General features: G+C 42.6%; 2 protein-coding genes across 12 annotated transcripts in view; one reads left to right on the plus strand and one right to left on the minus strand.

Annotated features, from left to right (window-relative positions):
* Positions 1 to 421: 421 nt before the first annotated feature.
* Positions 422 to 1818, minus strand: LOC108050686 (protein arginine N-methyltransferase 8). The gene is made up of 3 exons (XM_017132468.2): positions 1581 to 1818; positions 1286 to 1515; positions 422 to 1136 (listed from the first exon to the last, which is right to left on the minus strand). Exons 1-3 carry the CDS (start codon positions 1806 to 1808, stop codon positions 500 to 502), a joined length of 1095 nt encoding a protein of 364 aa, XP_016987957.2. The 5' UTR covers positions 1809 to 1818; the 3' UTR covers positions 422 to 499.
* A 4138-nt stretch (positions 1819 to 5956) lies between these two features.
* Positions 5957 to 21709, plus strand: part of LOC108050694 (protein turtle) — a 39919-nt gene continuing 24166 nt past the window's right edge. For 9 of the 11 annotated variants that reach the window (XR_001769596.2, XR_001769598.2, XR_001769597.2 and 6 more), the window contains exons 1-3: positions 5957 to 6044; positions 7535 to 7861; positions 18121 to 18552. Coding sequence is in view for 8 of the 11 variants with exons in the window: in XM_017132480.2 (XP_016987969.1) it covers positions 18183 to 18552 (370 nt within the window). In the remaining 3 variants the exon portion in view is untranslated. Of the gene's footprint in view, positions 6045 to 7036; positions 7169 to 7508; positions 7862 to 18120; positions 18553 to 21709 lie in introns of those variants that run through there. The other 2 variants (XM_017132481.2, XM_017132482.2) reach the window with 2 other exon arrangements.

Below are 21709 nucleotides of genomic sequence, written 5' to 3' on the forward strand. Positions count from 1 at the left end.
CATCGCACACACAAAGCTGTACATACATCGGAAAATTGTTTTTAATAATTAAATGCTGCCTCTGCACTTATTTACACCATTTACCAAACTGTGTGCACTAGGTGTGCATGGAAAACAAGCTCAAGTGGCAGTGCATTATAAACTCCGGGATGCCCTCTAGGTTTTGAAATGTTATATGCATATATAATATTCGAACGAACACATATTGGTGCACTGAAAAATGCAAAGAAAATTAATGAAAACTCTTTAGGTATTTTTGATATTTTTCTAAGTCTAGAGTGAGAGTAAGTTGCTATGACCGAAGCCCATTCCCGAGTTATTCGCACATGTTTGCGACTGAATGCAAGCATAGAGATGTTTTTATGTATGCCTACACACAATAAAATTATATAAATATTGCACACTGGCAATGTGGCTCGCTTTTACTTTATTTTACTGCTCGTTCATTTTATTGTGATCCAATGATATTTTGTGTGGCATACTTGGTGGGTTCTCCTTTCTAGAGTGCGCCCAGTATAAGTGGGTTGGTCAGGACAAAGGATTGTTGGCTTGTCACCGATTTTCCGCTGCTCTGGAAATCCACATAGATGTCGAACTCCAGGTCGAAGATGCTATCCACGCTGGGTCTTATGCTAAACACGCCCTTGATTGACTCGCCTGATTTCACAGAAAGTGGAGTTTCCAGATAAAAAACCGTTTGGTTCCAATGTGTCCAGGGTGCACTGGGCGATGTACTAAAGCTGATCCTTTGCGGACTCTTGCTGAATCCCACATCGAAGTAGGCCACCAGGGCATGAACCCAGCCATTTCGGATGACCTTTAGCTCGTAAGAGGATCGAAAGTCGCTGGAATTTCGGCGCACGTTGTAAAGGTCCAGCGATTTGACCAGACACACCTTGCTCATCACCTGACCGGCGGTTACGTGCTCCACCACCGCCTTCGATTCGCATCTCCGCCGGATGGCCGACAGGTCGAAGCCATGGACATCGTGCCAGAAGCCGAGGTCCTGGTCCCGCCCCTTGATGGCCGCCAAAAAGAGCTGCGCCGAGTCCGGAAAAATGTGGCCCCCGGCGACCAACCACTTGTCCCGCGCAAAAATCAACGAGTCCAGCATATTTTCAGAAAACAGGCAATAACTGTGGCAAAATGGTCTCATGTTAAAGGTTATCCACGGAAAAATTAATCAGCGAAAAGAGGTTTTCAAATAGAATTATATATAACAAATTCAAGCATTAAATCTATATAAATATTAAACATGACCATTAGTTTTTAATGTTAAACATACCCCATCCAGTCGCACACAATGATGTCCACTTTGTGCATGTCGGCAGGCAGCTCTATGTCCTCCACCTTTCCCCGTATCACCATTATAACATCGCCATATCCATTGTCCTGCACAATCCGGTGGGCAAAGTCCGTAGTGCTGGAAGCATCCACAGCCAGGACCCTTTTGGCACCCGCTTTGGCTGCAAACAGGGAAAGGATGCCCATTCCACAACCCACGTCGAGAACAGTCTTTTTTTTGGGTTCGAGGATATCTTTGAAAAAGCTCTTTGTTTTAGAAACTCTACTCTACCCACCTTGTTTTTGAAGGACTCGTTGCAGAGTATAGCCTCGCGATACGCCTTATTTCGGGCAGGATCCTTCAGCAGCCACTCCTGTACTTCAATGCGACCATAAAGCTTGAAATATAGAGACTCCTGGTGACGGTGATCCTTGATGCGCTTCAGGGCCAAGTCAAGAGTGAGATCTGCACTGGCGTACTCCCCATCGACCTTCAATTTCTGCTTTGCTATGTCCTCGAACATTTCTGACACACAAAATATACAAAATATTCTGTACGGAAATCCCACAGGTATACAGATGTCTAAGATTTGGCCTGATTCCGGGGCTAAATGCAAAATGTCTCATTTCGCGCGGCTAGTTTTTCATAATTAATTCTTTAAATTACCGCCCGCTATCCCTCCGCACGTGCATTAACTAATTAAAAAGCTCATTAGCGTACATAAATCAGCGTTATGCAGACATAAATTTCATTATTACATCCCAGCCAGCTCCGCTGACCCACTACTCCGGCACAATGGACCACGATGAGCTGGGGTGGCAAACAATGTTTGGTGGAGAAAGGCACCGGACTAGGGATATCATTCACTCCGTCTTCGGCATCTTCGTCCTCGTCATCGCCCCAGAAAACAATGTCTTCGTCTAGTCGGGCTCGCAATTATGGCCACACTGCTTCCGGACATTCCCAATTCGATTGTGGGAATGGGACTCGGAAAGTGAAAAGTGAAAGATGCCCTTTCCTTATTTTTTTCCGCCTTCAGCGGTCCGGCAGCAGCAACAATCGCTGTATTCTTGACTTAAGCAGGGCACAACGGAGCGTGAAAACATCATAAAGATGAGAAATTATTATCTGCTTCATGTCTAGGGGAGCATTTAGCTGCTCTGTTAGCGGCCCTGAATGAAATATCACATCCTGCAGAGGAATAAAAATCAGCGTCGGTAAAAAGTACACATAAGCGAAGTAAGCAGGAAGCATCCGGAGCTCGAACAGGAAGACAAAGATATACATCCACACCCGCAAACGAACGTTAAACGCTGGCAGCGTCAAAAGACAATGTGCCCCATCATGGTCCATGGATAGGTATACAGAGAAAAAAATTGTGATAATAATTGTGAAAAGTCAAAAACCCATTGTGTATAAAACCTGGCTCTTATTTACCAGGGACCTAGCTTCATGCTCATCGAAATATGAAATACTCGGCTTGCCGAAATTGGTTTGCCTTCTTGTTTTGATATTTTTGAATTTGACTCATCAATTCTTTGAATAAAACTGATATCACCCGATTTCATTTCCAGTGTACATCTCTTTTCCGAAGCCTAAATCGGGTGAGGAATATGGAAGCTGGCAAATACAGAAAATAAGGACAGCCTCTGGTCGGCATCAAAAGTGACGAAAAATTGTAAAAATAAAATATAATGGCAACGCAGGACCGACTCGTCCTGGACTTGGGCGATAATTTTTTATTTGTATGCCTGCCGTAAGCCAAAAGAAGCATCCCGAAAAGGGGTGATGGGGTGGGTGGTGGGTTGATCACACAAACAGGAGACACACACACAGTGGCAAATACAAACACAAACACAAACACTTTGCGGCCATCGCCGTCGAGCTGCGCGTTATCCTTTGTGTAATTTCTGGTTTAATGAGGCGGCATTCGGATGGACCCGCCTCCTCCTCCGCCCCCTCCTCCCCCTCCGCCCCCTGCAAGGCCATAGGTAAGCATTTTTACACTCATACATTTTTACGACCCGAGCATTAAGTTAAAATTTGTGTTAAATATTTTATTGTTTTTATGGCCGCATGAACACCTTGCAGCGACACGAGCCGGGCAAATTATGAGATTCAAGGGGAGCCCAGCCAATGGGATGCTGGATCAGAGACAATATTTCAAGGACTTCAGTGTCCTTGGCTATCCACGGTAAGAGAAAACCCAAAAGAAAAAGGGATTGGTATAACTTTTAAAATATTATACGGTTTTACATAAGCCTAAAAGACGCCAACTATTTATTATTCCTTTAACTATACTTTTTAATCTGTTCGCTTGGACTTTTTACTATGCGCATTGTCTTTCGATGTTTAATACCCAACAACTGATAAAGCTCGCTGTCTTGAACATCATTGACCAGAATGGCTCAAAGCCATCCAAGATTGTCTTGTGTTTAATTAGTAATATAATTTTTCTACACGCAAATTTTACAGATAAGAATGGGTTTTTTTCAACTATAATTTTTAATCTGTTTGCTTGATCCTTAGACTATGCGCATGTTTAATTTGTATTTCTCAATTTTTACAGATAAGAATGGGTTGCTTATTACTTAGACAAAATTATGGAGAATCAAAGTAATAAGTCATTTTTTAAATTATTATTTTTATCCGAAATTATCTACTAAATTACTTTGTTTTTGGTGTATAAGTTTATTATTCTAGTTTATTAATTTTTCAAGGATACGTTCCGGTTACTCTCTAGAGAACCAGAACAGATTGTTTCACTAACCCGCTGGGCTCGCAAACAAATCGAGATTTCGGCAATTATGAAATGGGCAATTAGTTGACTGAGTTGTGACAGCTGCTCAGGGCTCAGGGCTCAGGTAGAATCGAGTTCGGGCCAACATATGGCAGCTCAACGCCCTCAATCCTTCAGCGAATCGCACTTGACAGCCGCAAAGCGACGACTTGTCGACGAACAAAACACTCTAGGAGGCATTCACCTGTCTGAAGTCACAAATTAGTGACTGCATTCAAGGCGCGGGCTGCCATTATTATCCATACACCTATTAACGGACCGGGTGAATTATGATTACGGGATGGCATGCATGAGTTTATGGCATGTAGGCCCCGAGTATTTGCAGATTTATTGCAGCTAAAAATCAACGCTAATATAATGCATAAATCAGAGTGCTTAAGTCAACGTATATTCGGAATATGCCAGTGCACTAGAAGGAGGTCCTGCTGAGGCCCTGCCAGCCAAGTGAAATTCAGCGAAAACGAAACATTTTGGCAAATTCGTTGGGTGGGAAAGTGGGTGTTTGAGTGGGTGGTTTGGATGTGGGGTGGCAATACAGCGAGAGAGAAGCTAGCATATTGAGGGCGTCTCTCTACTTTGCTCTCCACGAATCCCTTTTGCAGATAAGCGCAGGCGCTTTGATTTTCCACCTTCCAGTCGCGGAGTTTTCCTCTCTCGCACCGTCTGCAAAAGGGAAATATTTGGCAGTCAAACACGGGGAAACTGGGTTTTCTCGGCCACAGCAGCAGCAGATGTTGGCTAATTAAAGCATTACAACGTAGGTCAGGCTTGCGAGAACCGTGAGAACTTTATGACTGGCCAAAAGTGGCGATGCAAATGGACCATCATGATGCATTCTCTCAAATGCAGGTAGATTGTGGTTCTACCGTAGATCACAAGGCATGGTCCATCGCATTCCCAGGCATAATTAAAAAGCCATTTAAGAAGGGGGTTCGCTCGAATTATCCAATTATGTGCCCCTTGGCAGAGGTTACGGTTCTATGGCTACTCAAACACAAATGTTTTGGGTGTTTGGCACTTAACACATTTCCACATGGCTTCAGTTTTGGCTTTTTGAGCGGGCCGCGCAGGCGCTTTCCGCGTTTTCTGAGCGCCAAACGAGTTGCGTTGGGAGTTTGCTGTGAAACTGGTTTTTGGGTCACAAGCGAAGGGCCCGACAGAGCCGAGAACAGGTAAACTCGAGATAATTATTCAATGAAGCCGAGGGCTTCCCACACACAAAAAAAAAGATTGACCAATGAGCTTAGTCCTTAAACTACAAAAAAAATCAATTACTTTTGAAAAAATGTGTATTTTTGATTGTGAATTTTTTCCCATAAGTTTTTTGTTCCTTGAAAATAATTACCTTAGTGACAGTAATCTTATAGCTCTAAACAACAATATAATTTTAAAACTTCCATTTTAATTGTAATAATATTAATTTTATTTTAAATTGCCATATATTTTATATCACACATATTCAAATTAAAACATACATCAAAGGTCGCCTACAAACAAAATTACAAATTGTTTATAGTTAAAGTAAAACTATTTTTTTTTCAAATGGTAATTTTATTTTTCCCCGTAATTTGAACTATTTTTTTTGAGCTCTCCCCTGAGTTCTCGGGTTCTCTGTTGTTCGGCGGAAAGCGATGTCAAAGGGTTAGGACAGGTTCGCTGGCATTATTCCCTCGGTCCGAATCGGAATCGGAATCGGAAACCGAACCCGATTTGGCCAGCATCAGAGAAGTATAAGAGAATATGCTGCGCACATGCCCTCTCTTTCGCCCTGGAACAGCTTGTCTCTCTCACGCTCTTGCTGGTAATACTGCCTCTTTTTTCGAGTGGCAAGTGGCGCACTCCTGACGCAGATTCAGTACTCAATTGTTGTTCTACCACGGCGCACGTGAACGCGGACGCAATCCGTAAACTCCATAGGCAATCTCAAAAGTCTCATTTCAACCGCAGCGTTTAGTGGCTGTAAGTGCTGTCTCGCTCTCGCCTTTGGCTCTGTGTGTGTGTGTTTAGGAAAATTGTACAAATTATGGATACGAAATTAATGGAAAATCATGAGTGAAAAAAGAAAAACAAAAAGCGGGCGGCAATCAAGCGGAACGTCAAATCACCACCGGAAAAAGGGGTGGTGGTGGTGGGAAAACGCTCTCCCATTTCTTCGTGTGCGTGTGTTTGTGTACAAGTGGAAATTCGCTCGCGTTTTCGGCACTTTTCACGCTCCTTTGGCCAGAATCGGAAAACAGGACCACACCCGCGCGGGTGCAAAACTTGAAAATGGGGAGAAAAAAGCAGAAAAACCAAAGAAAAACAGCGCTGCAAGAAAAATTCCAGTTTCCCAAAGGATCGCAAAGAGAGGCAGCGAGTTATAAGAGTCGTTCTGTAAAGTTGAACTGGCTGGAAGTTCTCGAGGAGATGGGGTTTTTGGGGCCAGGACAGTTGCGCAAGTGAGCAGTTCCCGTTATTGGGGACTTTTGGCCAAAAAGATAACCGTTACGCATCAGCTGTTTACTTAAAAGGGCAAAAATTAAGAGGTCAATTTTAAATTAAATAAGTTCCAATAATATCTCAAAGACGCAATTTAATATAATTTATTCCAAGTATCTATCCAGAAATAAAATCTTTTTGAGAATTCTGAAATCTTTCGAAAAACAAAGAATTTGTTGTATTAAAAAAAAACCAAAAGGATATTTGATAATTCATGCGTAAGATGAAATGAAAAATCAATTATGATTTTATAGTTTTATTTAATTTTACTTAAATGCCAGCTTGGGGTTTGCAGTAAAAAATTAAAACTTTTCGACCTAAATGAGAAACTGCCAAAAAGTAAACCCCTTATTTTCCTGCTCAGCAGTTTTTCCCTGCTGCCTTGGAAAACTGGTTCTCTCTGTTTCTGTTTTTTGGCTCTGTGCAGCCGTCGCGATTTTCCAGCGAGCCGTTCGACAGACCCGTCAGTCGGAGTTTTCAAAAAACGGCAATTGGTGTGGCGGCGACGCACAGCTGAGAGCTTTAGTTTCGACCTGTGATTTTTGCCCGCACAAAGAAAAACAGCAGGAGGATGCTAATAAAGCATCAAGTGACAATTATATAATGTAGGCAGAGAAACAAAGGCGTAACCCTCATTTGATCCAACGAATATGCGTCACGTGTTTCAGAGGTGTGTGTGTGTGTGTGCTTGAGTGTACCAGTGAAATCATAAAAGCCAAAGGACCCTTTCCTTTTGTTGACCAGACGCGACAATTACCACATCAAAAAGCGAAACACCCATACAATATTCCTATTTTTATGCCGTATTGATTTTATTTGTCGTGCATAAAAGCCGCGCCTGTGTGTTTATGTTCGGTCCTCATATCGCCATTCATTTTACGCCTTATGTCTTATGTATTTTCCTTTGTTCTCCGCCTCACCCCACCATTTCCTTCAATCAAATAGAAATAACATAAAAATCCTTTGTGCAGCCCCACGTAAAAGTCAACGGTTTCAAAGTCCTCCGTCAAACGCATACGCCCAGTGTACTCGAATGCTCGCAAGTAGAAAGTGTCATAAAGTATGCGATTATCCTGTAAACAAAGTGTAAAACGCGCCCTGCAACAACAACGGCTCCAATAAACGCCGAAAAAGAAAGGCAAACAGCAAACAGCAAACAACTCCCGGATTTTACGACTTGAGCAATCAATTCCGCTGGTCACTCGGGGATTGGAGGACTCCAGGACTCTAGGACTTGCACACAGTACAGAACTATAGAATCGGATCTGGGCACGTCGTATAATGATTGCGCAAGTGAGGTGAGTCACCCATCGGGGCAAACATTGCTATTCTGAACTACTCCTCGGGGAAAAATAAAACGTAACTAAAACATAGGTACCGTACAGTATTCAACTGCAGCTGACGGGGGAAAAGCCATCACAAATTGCACACACATCGAACAAAACAATCAAATACTCCAAAGTCCGCAGGCTAGAATTTAATTAAAATTTATGAAATTTTCAATTACACTGGCAAGTGTAAATAAGTGCGAGTGCGAGCATTACGGGCCCAATTCAATTACGAAATATCTGAAAGGCCAGAAAAAACACTCTCGCCCGAAAAACAAACAACTAAACTGGGCCAGAAAACAGAAAACAAACGGCAAATGCCAGGCGGGAATTGAAGGGATCGGTTTTCGAGAGGGGATTGCAGTTCGCAGTGGAAAGGGAGCTTGATTGGTTTTGTGGCTTTGTATCCACATCTTCCTCAGACTTTCAGGCTCGAATGAGGGGACAGATGGTTAGTGCAAATCGAAATAACGAAGCAGCAAACATGTGTAACCGATGACGACAAAGACAAAGATGAAGACCAAGGGTTATTAGTGGTTTGGGGGCCAGGAAATTGCAATTCCCATAGAGGGATACGGATCCATGGCTTGCCAACTGCGTTTTGCGCTTCACTTCCTCCGCTTCTTGGCAATCATTTATTCGAATTTCCCCTCTCAACTTTTCTTTTTCTCGAAATGGTTAATATTGATAAATGAAGTCGTTGTTTGCCTTTCGCCGCTTTTCACTCCCCAGAAGAAAGGATTACTCCGCCCTACATACAAAATTCGGGCCTCTCCCCGAAATGCCAGCAATCATCTTTGGATCGATTTCCCATTACATTGCATGGGAGATATTTACATGTACGCAAAGGCCGTAAGTGGGTGCTTGCGTGACTGCCGACTAAGGTCACTCCGTAACCTATTCAAACGAGTTACGACCTCGCTTAGCGGCGATAGCGATAACGATTACTATGCTCTCTCACGAATGCAGTCAAAAACTGACGCGCATTTATTGTAAACATAAACAAGAAATTGGGGTCACAGCTTCGATGATCGAATGTCTTGGTACTCTGCTGAAGTTATTTTCTATGCCAGAAAAAGTAATTTAAAGGGTTTTAGAGGCTTCCTAAAGCCACAGTTTCCCATGAATTATCCTAATTTCATAACGAATGCTAAGGTTTTTAAAGTTCATCTAATACAAATATTGATTAATTTTATATTCCCAATAAAACATACCTTTACTTTACCACAATAAAGTAGTTTTACATAAATAATAAATAATAATTTCTTTTCAAATTCCCAATTACAATTACCCTTTTATTAACTACAATAAATTTAGTTTACTGAAATCACACAATCGTTTGCTTAAAACGAAAGTACCATTTCTTTTCGGTACCAAAGTAAGGCACCCAATTCAAATCCAAAGCAATGATGGGGGAACGGAAGCTGTGGTCAGTCAGTCAGTGAGTCTGCTTAGAGTTTTTTATAGTTCGCTGGAATTTGTTAGCTTCGGGGTCCGAGTCGGATTATCCAACAAAATGTGAGCCAACGTGAGGCCTGAGAACTTTATCAGCGACTTTTGTGTTTGGGTATACACACTCCACTCTCTCGATCGGACAACTCCAGAGTTGGCGCCCAAAAAAAACTGGCGCACATAATGAGACCGAGCGAAACTCGAGCCCAAAACATAAGTCCGAGATGAAGGCGTAGAAGTTTGGGTGGACGGGGAACTTGAGGTCTCGAGATCGGCTTACACTTGGAGTGGTACATACGGGTTATGTACATCATCGGACTTCAGGTCGTATAAGAGAGCGCTGGCCGAACTTGTTTTTCTTTTGCTGCGATAGATACACAGAATTTCCTGCAGCAGCCGTAAGGTTCCTGTATTGACGTCAGATGAAAACACAAACTGCAATTTGCAGTCGACGATCTTGGTGCAATGGCAACAACTGCAAGAGACACAGGAAGAAAAAATGGTATATCATAATTCAAGATATTTTTCAATAATATCTATTAAGCTAATAAACTTCAATGGGCGTCAGTTACTTTTGAACTTGATCATTTGTTTCTTTTAAGACAGCTTGGGAGAGAAATAAAGAACTAATCTCTATATTAAATTATACACTTACGAAAATAATAAGATGAAAAATGTAAGAGTTAAATATTAGGCTACATATTTATTTACCGTGCACGGAAACCAACTCTCAAACATTCCCACACATCACGCTCAGGGGGCGAATGGTGGTGGCACCACATGCAGGGCTTCGCCAGAAGGTGCACCACTCATCACACCTCTATGCACCACTCACCCACATCCTGGTGACGCTTTGTTCTTGGCTCTTGTTTTTGTTTTTCTGTAGGGTTTTTACACTCCATTGGCAGTGAAGCGTTAAAATTGACCCAGTTGTTGATTTATTTTTACAGCTCTTCGGGTTGGGCAGTGCGAGACGTGGCACTTCTCCTGAAATTGGATGGCCCGGCAAAAATAATTCAAATTGAAAAGGAGGAAAAAACAGAAAAAAACAGAAAAACCGAATGAAAAAACAATGCGAATTTACGTTTCCATTTAAATGCATGAAATTCGCATTTCCGAATATTCGAGCAGTCGGCATGATCTGAACTCCATCGCATCGAATCGCTTTAAGGTCTCAGGCTCCGTGCACGAATGCATTTTCAATTTGCTTGGCAAAAATGCCGGAGTCGAGATGGCTGAGAGCGACGAAGAAATAGCAAGCTTGCAGTTAAAGTTGAAAATTGTTTGCATTTTTGCGCTTGCGATAAAAAATAAGTACTGGTATATGAGAGGCCCCTTTTTCCCAGCGAAAATAAAAAAGTAAAATACTCTGGCAGAGACAACTTTGCCGTCCCTCTTTTTGTCTCGTTGTTACTTCTCTTTTAATAACTATGCGGGCTGCTTTTTGTTTTCTTACGGCCAAACTTCTGGCCCAGAAAAAGGGGGTTGTGGAATTGCCAAGCGGAAAGAAGCTGAAAGTTTAAGTGCAAAGCCGGAGAAATTAAAATATTTCCATACTGCAAATACGGGGGACTTAAAGTTTCGCATTTGAATAAAATGTAGCAAAATTTTGTGGAAGTCGCGCGGTCAGAAAATGGTTAACCAATTCGAAAGGCCCCGGAAGGCGGAACCCTAAACATTTTTCCCAGTACTGGGTGTTCATTATTTCGTAGCGAGCATTTAAGTAATTTGCCACACTTGTCGCCGGCCATTAGGTCCCATTAAAGCGCAATCAGAAATCTTGTTTCCCTTCACCCCCGCCACTCCTTGACCAGCACTCGAGTATCAATTTGAACAACGAAAAAGTTGCCAAAGTGTTGCCAATGCACGAACCCTTTTTATTAGTTTTCAGATATCGACAGGCGGCCACGAGCAGCAGGAGGGCCGCCTTTTAATAAGGACATTCGGGGCACAGCGGCAAATAGTTCAATGGACTCGTCAGAACGACCGTTTAGGTATTGGTGGGTCCTTCGCCAGCGAGTGCTCCTTTTCGTCCTTGTGTGGGGCATAAGACGCAGCTTAGCCGGGAAAATCAATATCCTGCCAAAGTCCCGAGCTCTTTTGTTGGCCTGCGCTGTCTGAAAAATGTTTGAGTTTTAAAAAATAAGTGTCCATTCACCCGCATCGCCTGCACGGTGCAAAGAAATTGAATATTTTATACAAATACCAAGGACTTATGTTACCAAAGCCAGCAAGGCAGAGACATCCAAGGACATATCATCTGGCAATTCTGAGTTAACCTAAAACATACCTGAGTGCTCTCCATTTTATTTAAATCTAAATTAAATACATAAGTTGATTTTAATCATTTTTATGGAAGACTCCATCAAGTTGTATTCTAACAAAAATAAAAAATCGACATTTGATATACTATTTTTTTATAAATACAGAAGATTGGTTAGCAATGAATTCAAAAAATTAGGTTTTCAATATGTTTTTTGTTTTATAGTTATGGTAAAATGGTTTAAAATAAATGTTCTTGGGATAGCTAAATTAAATATTTAGAATTGTTTTTTTTGGGGGCTAATAATTGTTTGTAATAAAAGAAGAAAGGTACAAGCTCTGATTTATAAACCTATTTTCTAGCTAGTGATTTTACTTAATGACTCCTATTGACTTTAGAACCCTCTTATTTCGCTCTCTGTAGGAAACAAACATCTGCATTTGGTCAGGAAAGGAGGTCCCTGGCTCTGGGGCGCCGTTGTTTACTTATTCAATTTGGCGCTGTTTGAACTGCGCTGATATGCCCATTACAAGGTGCCCTGCCTGCTTCATTCGCCATCGAGTGTACGACGTGCTCCATGGCGTATAAGTAATTACGTTTGTCGCTGCCACATCGCTCGTTGGCCCCTCCCCCCACCCCTCCGATTGCCACTTTAAAGCATGGAAATTTATTTATTGCATAATGGGAAAAGTTTTGCACTTCAGTCATGATTTGCCCCCTTGTCTCCCTGTTCATCTCCATCTTGTGCTATTCAACTCGCAGCATTTCATTTGATGCAGAGACCAAAAGACGTGCGTAAACAGGGTGGCCAGGATCCTGGAAAACTGGGATCCTGGGATCCTGCTCCTTTGGCCAAGTCGGGCGTCGAGTGCTAAACTTTTTTGCCCGAATCGCGCTTGGCTTTTTTTCTCCCCCCCAACTCGAAATCAACTTTATGCGAGGCGCAAAAGAGCCAAGCAAAGGCAGCAAAGTTTATGGTCATGTCCGCTGTTCGGGAGGTCGGAAAAGAGGAGTTTCGTGGGGTGGTCGTTCATTAGCGTTGCCATTACATTTATTTATTTTTCTTCATTCCGTTCTGTTTCGCTGTGCGCAGGATGTCTGATATACTGGCACATCAGCAAGGGGCGGGGGTTGGCAACTTCCTTTCACAGTCAGTCCGAAAAGTCTGGAGCAGAGAAGCTGACTAAAGTCCCCTTTAGTTAGTGTAAGAGCTTTAGTTTCAACAAGTTTTAAAAAAGTTAAATGAGACACACAAACTTCACGTAATAGTGAAGAGGGATTCCAGCTAGGACAGTAATCAGTGAGGAAATTCTTTTGCACGCATGTCTATTAGATCTCCTCGTCTTCAGTCAAAATGCGGTGCAAAATCTTTTTTCAAGCACTTTGCCGGACTTGTGTGAAAACAGACAGAGTGCCCCGTCAAGAAAAATGAATACAAAGCGAAGGACAGAGCAAACCAAGATGGAAAAGTTTGCTAAATTTTCACATCCGCCTCCGCTTTTCTTTTGCGCCTTTGATATTCCACTTCCATTCTCCGTCCGCCGACTGCATAAATAATAACACAAACTTTTATTATTAATTTTGCTTAATCGAAATGCCGCAATTAAGCATGAAACATAAAAGTTTTGCTCCTTTGTCCTCGTTCCCTTCTCCTTTTGGACTGACGCGCAGCTGACCCTCTTTCAAGTTTGCGGTATAATTTTGCACTTTTACTCCACCGAATATTTTCCAAGAAAAAGTTGGACGGGCGCTGCAATGGCGGCGTTTTCTTTGCCACAAAAGCAGAGCGCAAAGTTTTCTGCACTTTCAGAAATATTATTAAGAATTTAATTGCTTCAAAGCGCAAAGTTTTCTCCGCCACTAAAAAGCCACGCCCATCAAGGATAATTTCTGGAAATTGTAAAACGAATAAGCGAAAATCATTGCAGCTAAGAAATTGTCGAGTCATATGGCCAAATACAATGACCAATAAATAAGCTATGCGAGTGAAACAATCCATTACGAAATTGTTAGCCACAAAAGGCTGCTGTTGCTGTGAATGAAAATTTGTTGCGTAATGGGTGCCCCGATAAGAAAGTGAAAACTAAATGAGAAGCACAAATAAATTGTAAAAAGTATAAACGATACACAAACCAATGCTCGTCTCATTTCCTGCCCGTTTTCATCGCATCGCACACGTCTGCCGGAGTCGGGTGAAATTAAATTTCAAAGGCCCGGGACCATTAGGCGGCCCATTACTGCCCTCCTGCTTTTTTCCAGGTCCTGTCTGTCCGGTCCTGTCCTGTCCTGTCCTGTCCCGACCCGTCCCGTCCTGTTCTGACCCAGGCACCCGCCCACTTTGGGGCTGGACAGGAACCCGCAAACATCCTGTTGATGTCAGCAAATTTTATTTATTTGTGGTTCGTGTTGTATTACAGCATTTTAGAGCAATTAAAATTGTACAATGGCCGGGGCATTTTGCATGGCCCCAGCGAACAGCGGTGACTACCCAAAAACTTGGCCACAGTCTATTTGGCCGCATTTTTTAGATCATTTAGCGGCCAAAGTGCCTAATGATATATTGACTTTGCCTGCCCGCGCTGTTATGTTTCAAACTTTTATGGCTATTCTTGGTCTAATTGCCCGCGGCGGGAAGGTAAAACTCATTAGATTAAGTGATAGCATTTCTCTTTATGGCCCTATCTCGCCGGGAATTAGCTGGCTACTGAAAAGTAGACAAGGATGCTGGATGCCCGGCAAAGTGGGGAAGAAGAAAGGTCCAATAGAAGTGATTCTCCCACTCATGCAGTGGCCGTAATATCAGATCCAAATGGCCAAGGATTGTCAATGTAAAGCTGGTCGGAAATTGCAACTGGTTCCATTGTTCTGTCGCTTGGCCTAAATATTCAGACCCTCTCTGGTTTTTCTGCTTCGCTAACAAGCTTACGGACGGATGGCCTACGGGCTCATTTCCCAAATGTAAGCCAAACGGGCAGAGAATGTGGCAGGGGCTGTTCCATTTCGTAAAAGTTTCAAGGCGTACTACGCGGCGTATGAGTGATACTAAAAATTAAGAAACGGCAAAAGGAAGACTTTCTAAACACTCCTTGGTTTTGGGACTTACACAGCAAATATCCACATTAAAATGTGTAGTAGAGTTTTATGAAAAGATTTTTAGTTAGGTGAAAAAAAGGAACCTCTTAGTTTTGTGACTATTTTTTAAGACATTTTTTGTAAGAACAATTACAGTAGAAATCAAAATTGTTAGATTAGCAGTGTTTAATTGTAATCAAATCAGTTAAGATACCTTTTGTATTGGAATGTTTTTTGACAAGTTTTTTTCTCTGTTATAGTAAAAAACTCGCACATGGAATGGGATTCTCTTTGCAGTTTCCACCACACAGTGTGCAAAAGTTGTAAAATTTGTTGTTTTGCGCCAAGGGGCACACATCCAAGATACATACACAACACTCGGGCGAAAACGAAAACTCGAGGGCCTGTCGAAATGTCTTGGGGTGTGGCAGCGACAAGTCCGTGAAGAAGTCCGGAGTCCAGAGACCGGAGTCCTTCGTCGTTCGTCCGGAGTAGGCACTCGCCTTTATTGGAGTGCAATGAGCTGTAGTCCGGGTCTCGCCCTGTTCCCAAGTTGTTGCGCACAACATGCTTAATTAGTTTCTGAAACCAAAAGGGGCCCAAGGCCCGGGGGTTAGAGGTCATGCTGGCAGTCCTGGCCATGTGTGAGCCAAGTGAAAATTATTTGCGGCTTCCAGTTTCGGTTGGCCAGCGAGGGTTTTTAATTAAAAGTGCCTGTGCTACCATCCGCCATCCGCCAACCTCCATCTCCATCCATCATCAGCAATCCCCAGAACGTAATGCAAATGAGCGCCAAGTAGCCGCCGTCCATGGACGGAGAATCCGCATCGGAGATGCGGTGGCTGTGTTAACGGCGGAGTCCGGAATTCGGAATCCTGAATCCTGTGCCGTGTGTTCAGCCAACCAAAAAGCACCAGCAAACGGCGGCGGAGGCGGATGCCATAAACTGCTGCCACCGCACGGGTCGAAAATAAAATGGCCGCCGTGCGAGGAAGCAGCTTTCAGTGAGTCATGCACTTAAAGAAAATTGTAAGACCTTTCAACATGGAGAAGTATTATAGAAAATTTAAACGTTAAAATCATTTTTTCTGGGGAGTTAATATCCTTATATATTTAAAATCACTTAAAAATGTGTTATAAAAAAAAGAAAAAAATATTTTCTAATTTAGTAACAAAAATTAGGTCAGACAACAGAAGTTTTTTAAATCTAAGTTAAACATTTGTATCATCACGCTCTTGAGTTAGTGTCTTTGTATAGTTTTACAATTTATTGCTTAACTCTAGGATCCAGTGAGATTTTTAATGGTACTTTAATCATTTTTCGAGTGTATGGAAATGTGCAGCGGGCCTGATGACGAATGCTGGTCCACGGGAAAGAGCTCAAACTGGCACACACACATTTTAATGACAACGACGTGGCCGACAATTCAGTTATGGGTCTCATGGTACACCTAGCACAACTCACAAAAACAAAAGTGGGCGAGGGGCGAACCAATCAACTGATTTAGTGCATGATGGGCGATGGGCTGTCCTCATGCTCATCCACAGCGTCCTGCTCGTCCTTTTCGTCCTTTTGGTCCTGGTGTATCAGCAAATGCAATTCGTTTGCTGATTTGTCATTGTTTGGTATGCTGGCTGTCCCCACAGCTCAACTTGAGCTGATTTACAAATGAAATCATACGCCATGGCGGGCATTTCGGTAATGAAAATTCAGCCATAAGGGAAATCATTTTTCCGGCTTTTGTTCTATTTTGGTTGGGCTGGTTTGTGCCTGTGCCTGTGGCCCTGCCCGTGCATCCTTTTTGGTGAGCAGGACGAGCCAGCACCGCACACTTAATGCGATTTTTGCCGCTTGCTTGTTGCCTGAGCTTTTAGTTTTGATGTGGTTTTAAGAAGGAGGAGGAGGTGGAAAGGGAGGAGCAGGATGTGGGGCCACAGGACGAGCCCAGTAGCGTTGTGGGATTCGAGTGCGCTCTATAAATAAATTTCGTTTTAATAAACTTGTCATAATGGCGCTGGCAGCGCAAAAAGTTTTAATAACGCTCCACAAACCTTGACGTTATTAAAATTTTACATGTCATGCCAGAAAGGATTAAATTCAACGCACATGGACTCCCCGTGCGTGTGTGCTCTGTTCTCGGCTTTCACCGGATGTATTAAGTTATGCATTAAAATGGCACTAATGACGTTTATACAGCTCTGTCAGCCACGAAAAACTTTCCACACACACAAACACATCCTGAGGGAAGCTCTGCTTTGCTCGAGTTACTTAATTGCAGTGACAACATTGAATAAGGAAAAGCAAAGGCTTTTCACCATTTTCACCCTTTTCCTCCTGTCGCCCAACTGGCATCCCTCCAGGAATGAAAATCGCTACAAAAAAGCTTTGCCTGCAATTTAAAATGTCTGTGTGGGTGGCTGTGGCTTTTTGGGCGGGGGACTTTTACGGCAGCTGCTTATATTTACAATGCCATGTAATGGCAGAGAAACCGGGAAGTCGGGCCAGAGAGTTTCATTTCGTACAAATTGAGCAAATTCCGTTTAAAGCATTTCAAATAATTTAATTAAAAACACATTTCTGGCTTTGTTCTCGACTGAGAATGACAAGGTATTTCCTTGCCCCACCTTCCTTCACCTTTTCACTGCATACTTGTGGGCGTGTCATAAAATACGCTCGGATGCCATTTCAATTAACTGCAGCGGTCCCAAAAATCGGGCCCTGATCACGATCCTTAGACAAATTACCGGGCAGAAAACTATCAAGCAATGGCATGAAAATTCCCCATGTCTTTCCTCCTCTTTACTGCCTTCGACATCCAACACGAGTTTTACATTAAAACGCAAAGTTTTATTGCCAAACAGCTTGGGCGGAGGAAAAGTTTGCTCTATTTGTATAGGAGCCTTGTTCGTTTTTGGGCCTCTTTTCCTTTCCCTTTGTCGCACCCCCATCTCAATCTGCTAAGTGGTGTCCTTATCAGTGTAGCTACAACATATTAGCTGCTTAATTTCACGGACGTGTGTGTGTGTGCCCCCCAGTAGTGTGGAAATGGAAAACTTTTGTTTATTAATTTGTCAATGGTGCTAAGAACGCTGTTTGAGGTGGTCCAAGATTGTGTCTTGTCGATAAGGTTTACCTGTCTACTAAAAAACTTTTTTGTCAATATGAAAAGGTTCAAGGGGAGTCGACCTTGATTGTGGAGCAAGGTTATTTTCGGGATAGACCCGAACAATGAGTATTGCTTAGAAAGTCAGGTAATCAATGAAGGAAAAGTTTCTGGAAAGTTATTTGGGGACTTTCATCTTGGGTAATTCACACTTTATCATATCGTTCTTGGTTAAATAATAAATAAGTATCTATTTGGAGATGGGTACCACATCTACCACAATTCTCTGGCAACAATGCAATCCCTCTGACATCCTGTTTTCTTTACCCATTTTCCAGATGACGCCATTGCCGGTGAGAACGATACGTTAGGGGCGGCGTCGAACTATGGGAACAGAGGCATGGGCGTGTGCGCGGACCTTGGGTCTCATCGATGGTGTCGGGCATTGAGCACCCAGCACAACACCCAGAAATCGAAGGAGCAGCAGCAAATCCAGCCCCCAGCCAGCGAGGAGAGTCCTGCCAGGAGTCCAGGATCAGGAGCCATTGACACGACAACGACGATTCCCGCTAGTGAAACGCTGACGGCATCGCCAGCGAAGACGGCTGCTTTCACAGTGAAAACAACGAGAAGAAGACGCCGACGAAGGGCAGGCAGCTCCACCTGCCTCCCCATCTGCAGCCAAAGGTCAACGATACAGGTGCTCCACTTTCTGTTGGTCTCGTTGCTGGCTCTTCTAGCGAAAAATGCCCACGCGCACAACATTCCAGGTGAGTGCGCAAAAAGTGCTTAATTAATTTTCCGCAGCAAATCGCTCAAAAGCCTCTACTATTCGCGGCCGAATAACGTCATTTGAAAGTTTGATAATCGACTTGTTTCTTTGCTTTTTCACCCACCGAATCGGCTGAAAATATTCGTTGATTGCAGCTGAACAGTGAAAAGGGCGCATGTGTGGACTTGATTTTTATGGTGCTCGGGAAAATTTAATGGCGCACAATAAGCGGCTTACGTGCGGCCAAAGCTGATTACATTTGGCAATTAGTTGACAGTTCAGCGCAGCATCGAGCACCGACCAGTAAGCCACTGGCCAGAAAAGAGAGAGTGGTGTTTTATTTTGGGCCTTTTGCTTTTTTCATTGCCTGCTCGCGACGAGCACAAATTTTGGAAAAATGGCTTTGCAGAAAACTGACCAGAACCCTCACTTCTAAGCCCATAACTTCTGTTACAGACATCCGATTTTAAAGTGGCATGCTTCTAAACGATTGTGTTTAAATTCTCTAAAAATCTGTGTTCTTATCTTGATTTTTATTTTTGGGTCGATTTTTCATCATTTTTACAATGTAACCCCTTTGCAAATTTTCTAAAAATAGCCTTGCAGAAAACTGACCTAAAACCTGCACTTCTAAGCCCATAACTTTTGCTACAGACATCCGATTTCAAAATGCTATACTGTAAAATGATTGTGGTTTAATCTCCTAAAAATCTGTATACTCATCTTGGTTAGTAATTTTGGGTCGATTTTTGGTCACTTTTACAATGTAACCCCTTTCCAAATTTTCTAAAAATGGCCTTGCAGATAAGTGACCTAAAACCTGCACTTCTAAGCTTATAACTTTTCTTACAGACATCCGATTTCAAAATGGCATACCTTAAAATGATTGTGGTTAAGTCCCCAAAAAATCTGTGTACTCATCTTGGTTAGTAATTTTGGGTCGATTTTTGGTCACTTTTACAATGTAACCCCTTTCCAAATTTTCTAAAAATGGCCTTGCAGATAAGTGACCTAAAACCTGCACTTCTAAGCTTATAACTTTTCTTACAGACATCCGATTTCAAAATGGCATACCTTAAAATGATTGTGGTTAAGTCCCCAAAAAATCTGTGTACTCATCTTGGTTAGTAATTTTGGGTCGATTTTTGGTCACTTTTACAATGTAACCCCTTTCCAAATTTTCTAAAAATGGCCTTGCAGATAAGTGACCTAAAACCTGCACTTCTAAGCCCATAACTTTTGTTACAGACATCCGATTTCAAAATGGTATAACTTAAAATTATTGTGGTTTAATCCTCTAAAAATCTGTATTCTCATCTTGGTTTGTAATTTTGGGTCGATTTTTGATCATTTTTACAATGTAACCCCTTTCTAAATTTTCAAAAAATGGCCTTGCTGAAAAGTGACATAAAATCTCCACTTCTAAGCCCATAACTTTTGTTACAGAAATTCGATTTTAAAGTGGCATACTTCTAAATGATTGTGGTTAAATTCTCTAAATTCTTTGCGTTTTCACACGGGCTAACTGCCAATCGAAAAACCGTTGCTAACTTTGAGACTTCCATAAATTCAATGAGCTGACCTTCATTCCAATTTTCTGTCCTAGTTCTTAAAAGTTGTTCAATGTACTGTGACGTTTTTCGTTCTAAGTTCGTAGAGTGAATTAATTAAATTTAATTTAGCCGAAAATTGAAAAACCGCCTGAGATTCCTTAGCCTTGGCAGCGCCAATGGACACTTTGCAGCACGGTCGAAAGGTCAACGCCAAGTTGAAGGCTTTGGAAAGGGCGTGGCCGAATTGGGCGGTTTTGGGGGAAGGATAGAAAATGCCGAAATGAATTCTTTGAAAGCGACTTAATTTGGCTTTAATCAATGAAACAAATTTGCGATTCGCTGAATAACTCAAGCCAAAACTCGTGTCAAGTGCTTGGTGGTTGGTGAGTCATGAAGGCGGTGTGCGGGGTGAAACCGTCTGCCTTTGGCTGAAGGACATTCTAAATGGAATAATGAAACCACTTTTGCATGTTAACGCCATCAAAAGGCGCGACAGAAGCGAAACTCACGCGGGGACTTTGCCATCCTGGCTTCCTGACTTCCTGCTACCCTCACTCACTGGCCTCTTGGCACTTGGCTCTCGGCGACATGTCTGCAACATTATCAAAGGGCAATAGACGAACAAGTGTCTTGACTGGGTACACAGAGAACTTTTAATGGCTAGTTTATTAAGTAGAGAGATTGGATTAGATGAAATGCTTACCTTGCAAATACTGTCACTATTAATCAGTATGGAAAAGCCTTACATTCCACATTCCACATCGTACTTCGTATTGTGTACTACTACATTTTCGATTTGATTTATAATTTCTTCCTATTTTCTCTCAGTGTATGCTTCTCAGCATAATCACTATTCCCAGCCCCGTCGAAGTCGTTGTCGTCATTGTTTTTGTGTCGCTCCTGATGTTGTTTTCTGTATTTTTTTCGGGAGCAGTAAGCGGAGCCTGAGTAGCGATGCAAATAGTCTGCCAAAGCTGGGCCAAGTTAACATAAATTTATGCAAATGCCAAAGTCAACAAGAGAAGAGTGCATAAAGCGAGCTGGGAGAGTGAGTGAGTGAGTAGATGAGTGAGTGACTGACTGGTTGAGTGCCTAGAGTGGAGAGCGGTTAACAAAGACGTCATGTAGCTGGAGCCCAAGTCCTTGTCAAGCTTTCTTTTTCCCTCGCTTCCTTTCTCTCTGCTTTTCCTGCTTCGAAAACTGGTGGGGAATTAATGCAAAACGCATTAAGTTGATTTTTTGCCGGACAACGCCCTAATCAAGAGCGGTTTGCCCAGCCGAACAATGGCCTTCGGACATTGGTAGTTTTCCTAACCCTATTACCGACGGAGATACAGTTGGATTTGCACAGAGATACAGTGGAAGACGATGACCAGACATCGAATGTGCAGGCAGGTCAGAAGTTGTTTGTTAACAAGTTTAGGGTCATCATGCCAGGACCAGAGAATCCTATTTTGATTCGAACTCTCGGCAGCAGCTGCATCGTCATCTTCAAGTGGCATCCACCGACGTCGACCCCCCTTCCCCCTCCCCCACCATACACATGTGTGTAACAGGATATGCTCCCTTATTGGATTGCTCGCTAGTTTGCTGTTGTTGTCC

The sequence above is a fragment of the Drosophila rhopaloa genome, unplaced genomic scaffold (genome assembly GCF_018152115.1).
Source record: "Drosophila rhopaloa isolate 14029-0021.01 unplaced genomic scaffold, ASM1815211v1 contig_2, whole genome shotgun sequence".
NCBI classification, from domain to species: Eukaryota; Metazoa; Arthropoda; class Insecta; order Diptera; family Drosophilidae; genus Drosophila; species Drosophila rhopaloa.

Coding starts and splice junctions, on each gene's coding strand:
- LOC108050686 (XM_017132468.2), bottom strand. CDS start 1,808: ATGTTCGAGGACATAGCAAAGCAGAAATTGAAGGTCGATGGGGAGTAC. Junction 1,516..1,580: donor ACGAGTCCTTCAAAAACAAG/GTGGGTAGAGTA, acceptor CCCAAAAAAAAG/ACTGTTCTCGACGTGGGTTG. Junction 1,137..1,285: donor ATTGTGTGCGACTGGATGGG/GTATGTTTAACA, acceptor ATTTTGCCACAG/TTATTGCCTGTTTTCTGAAA.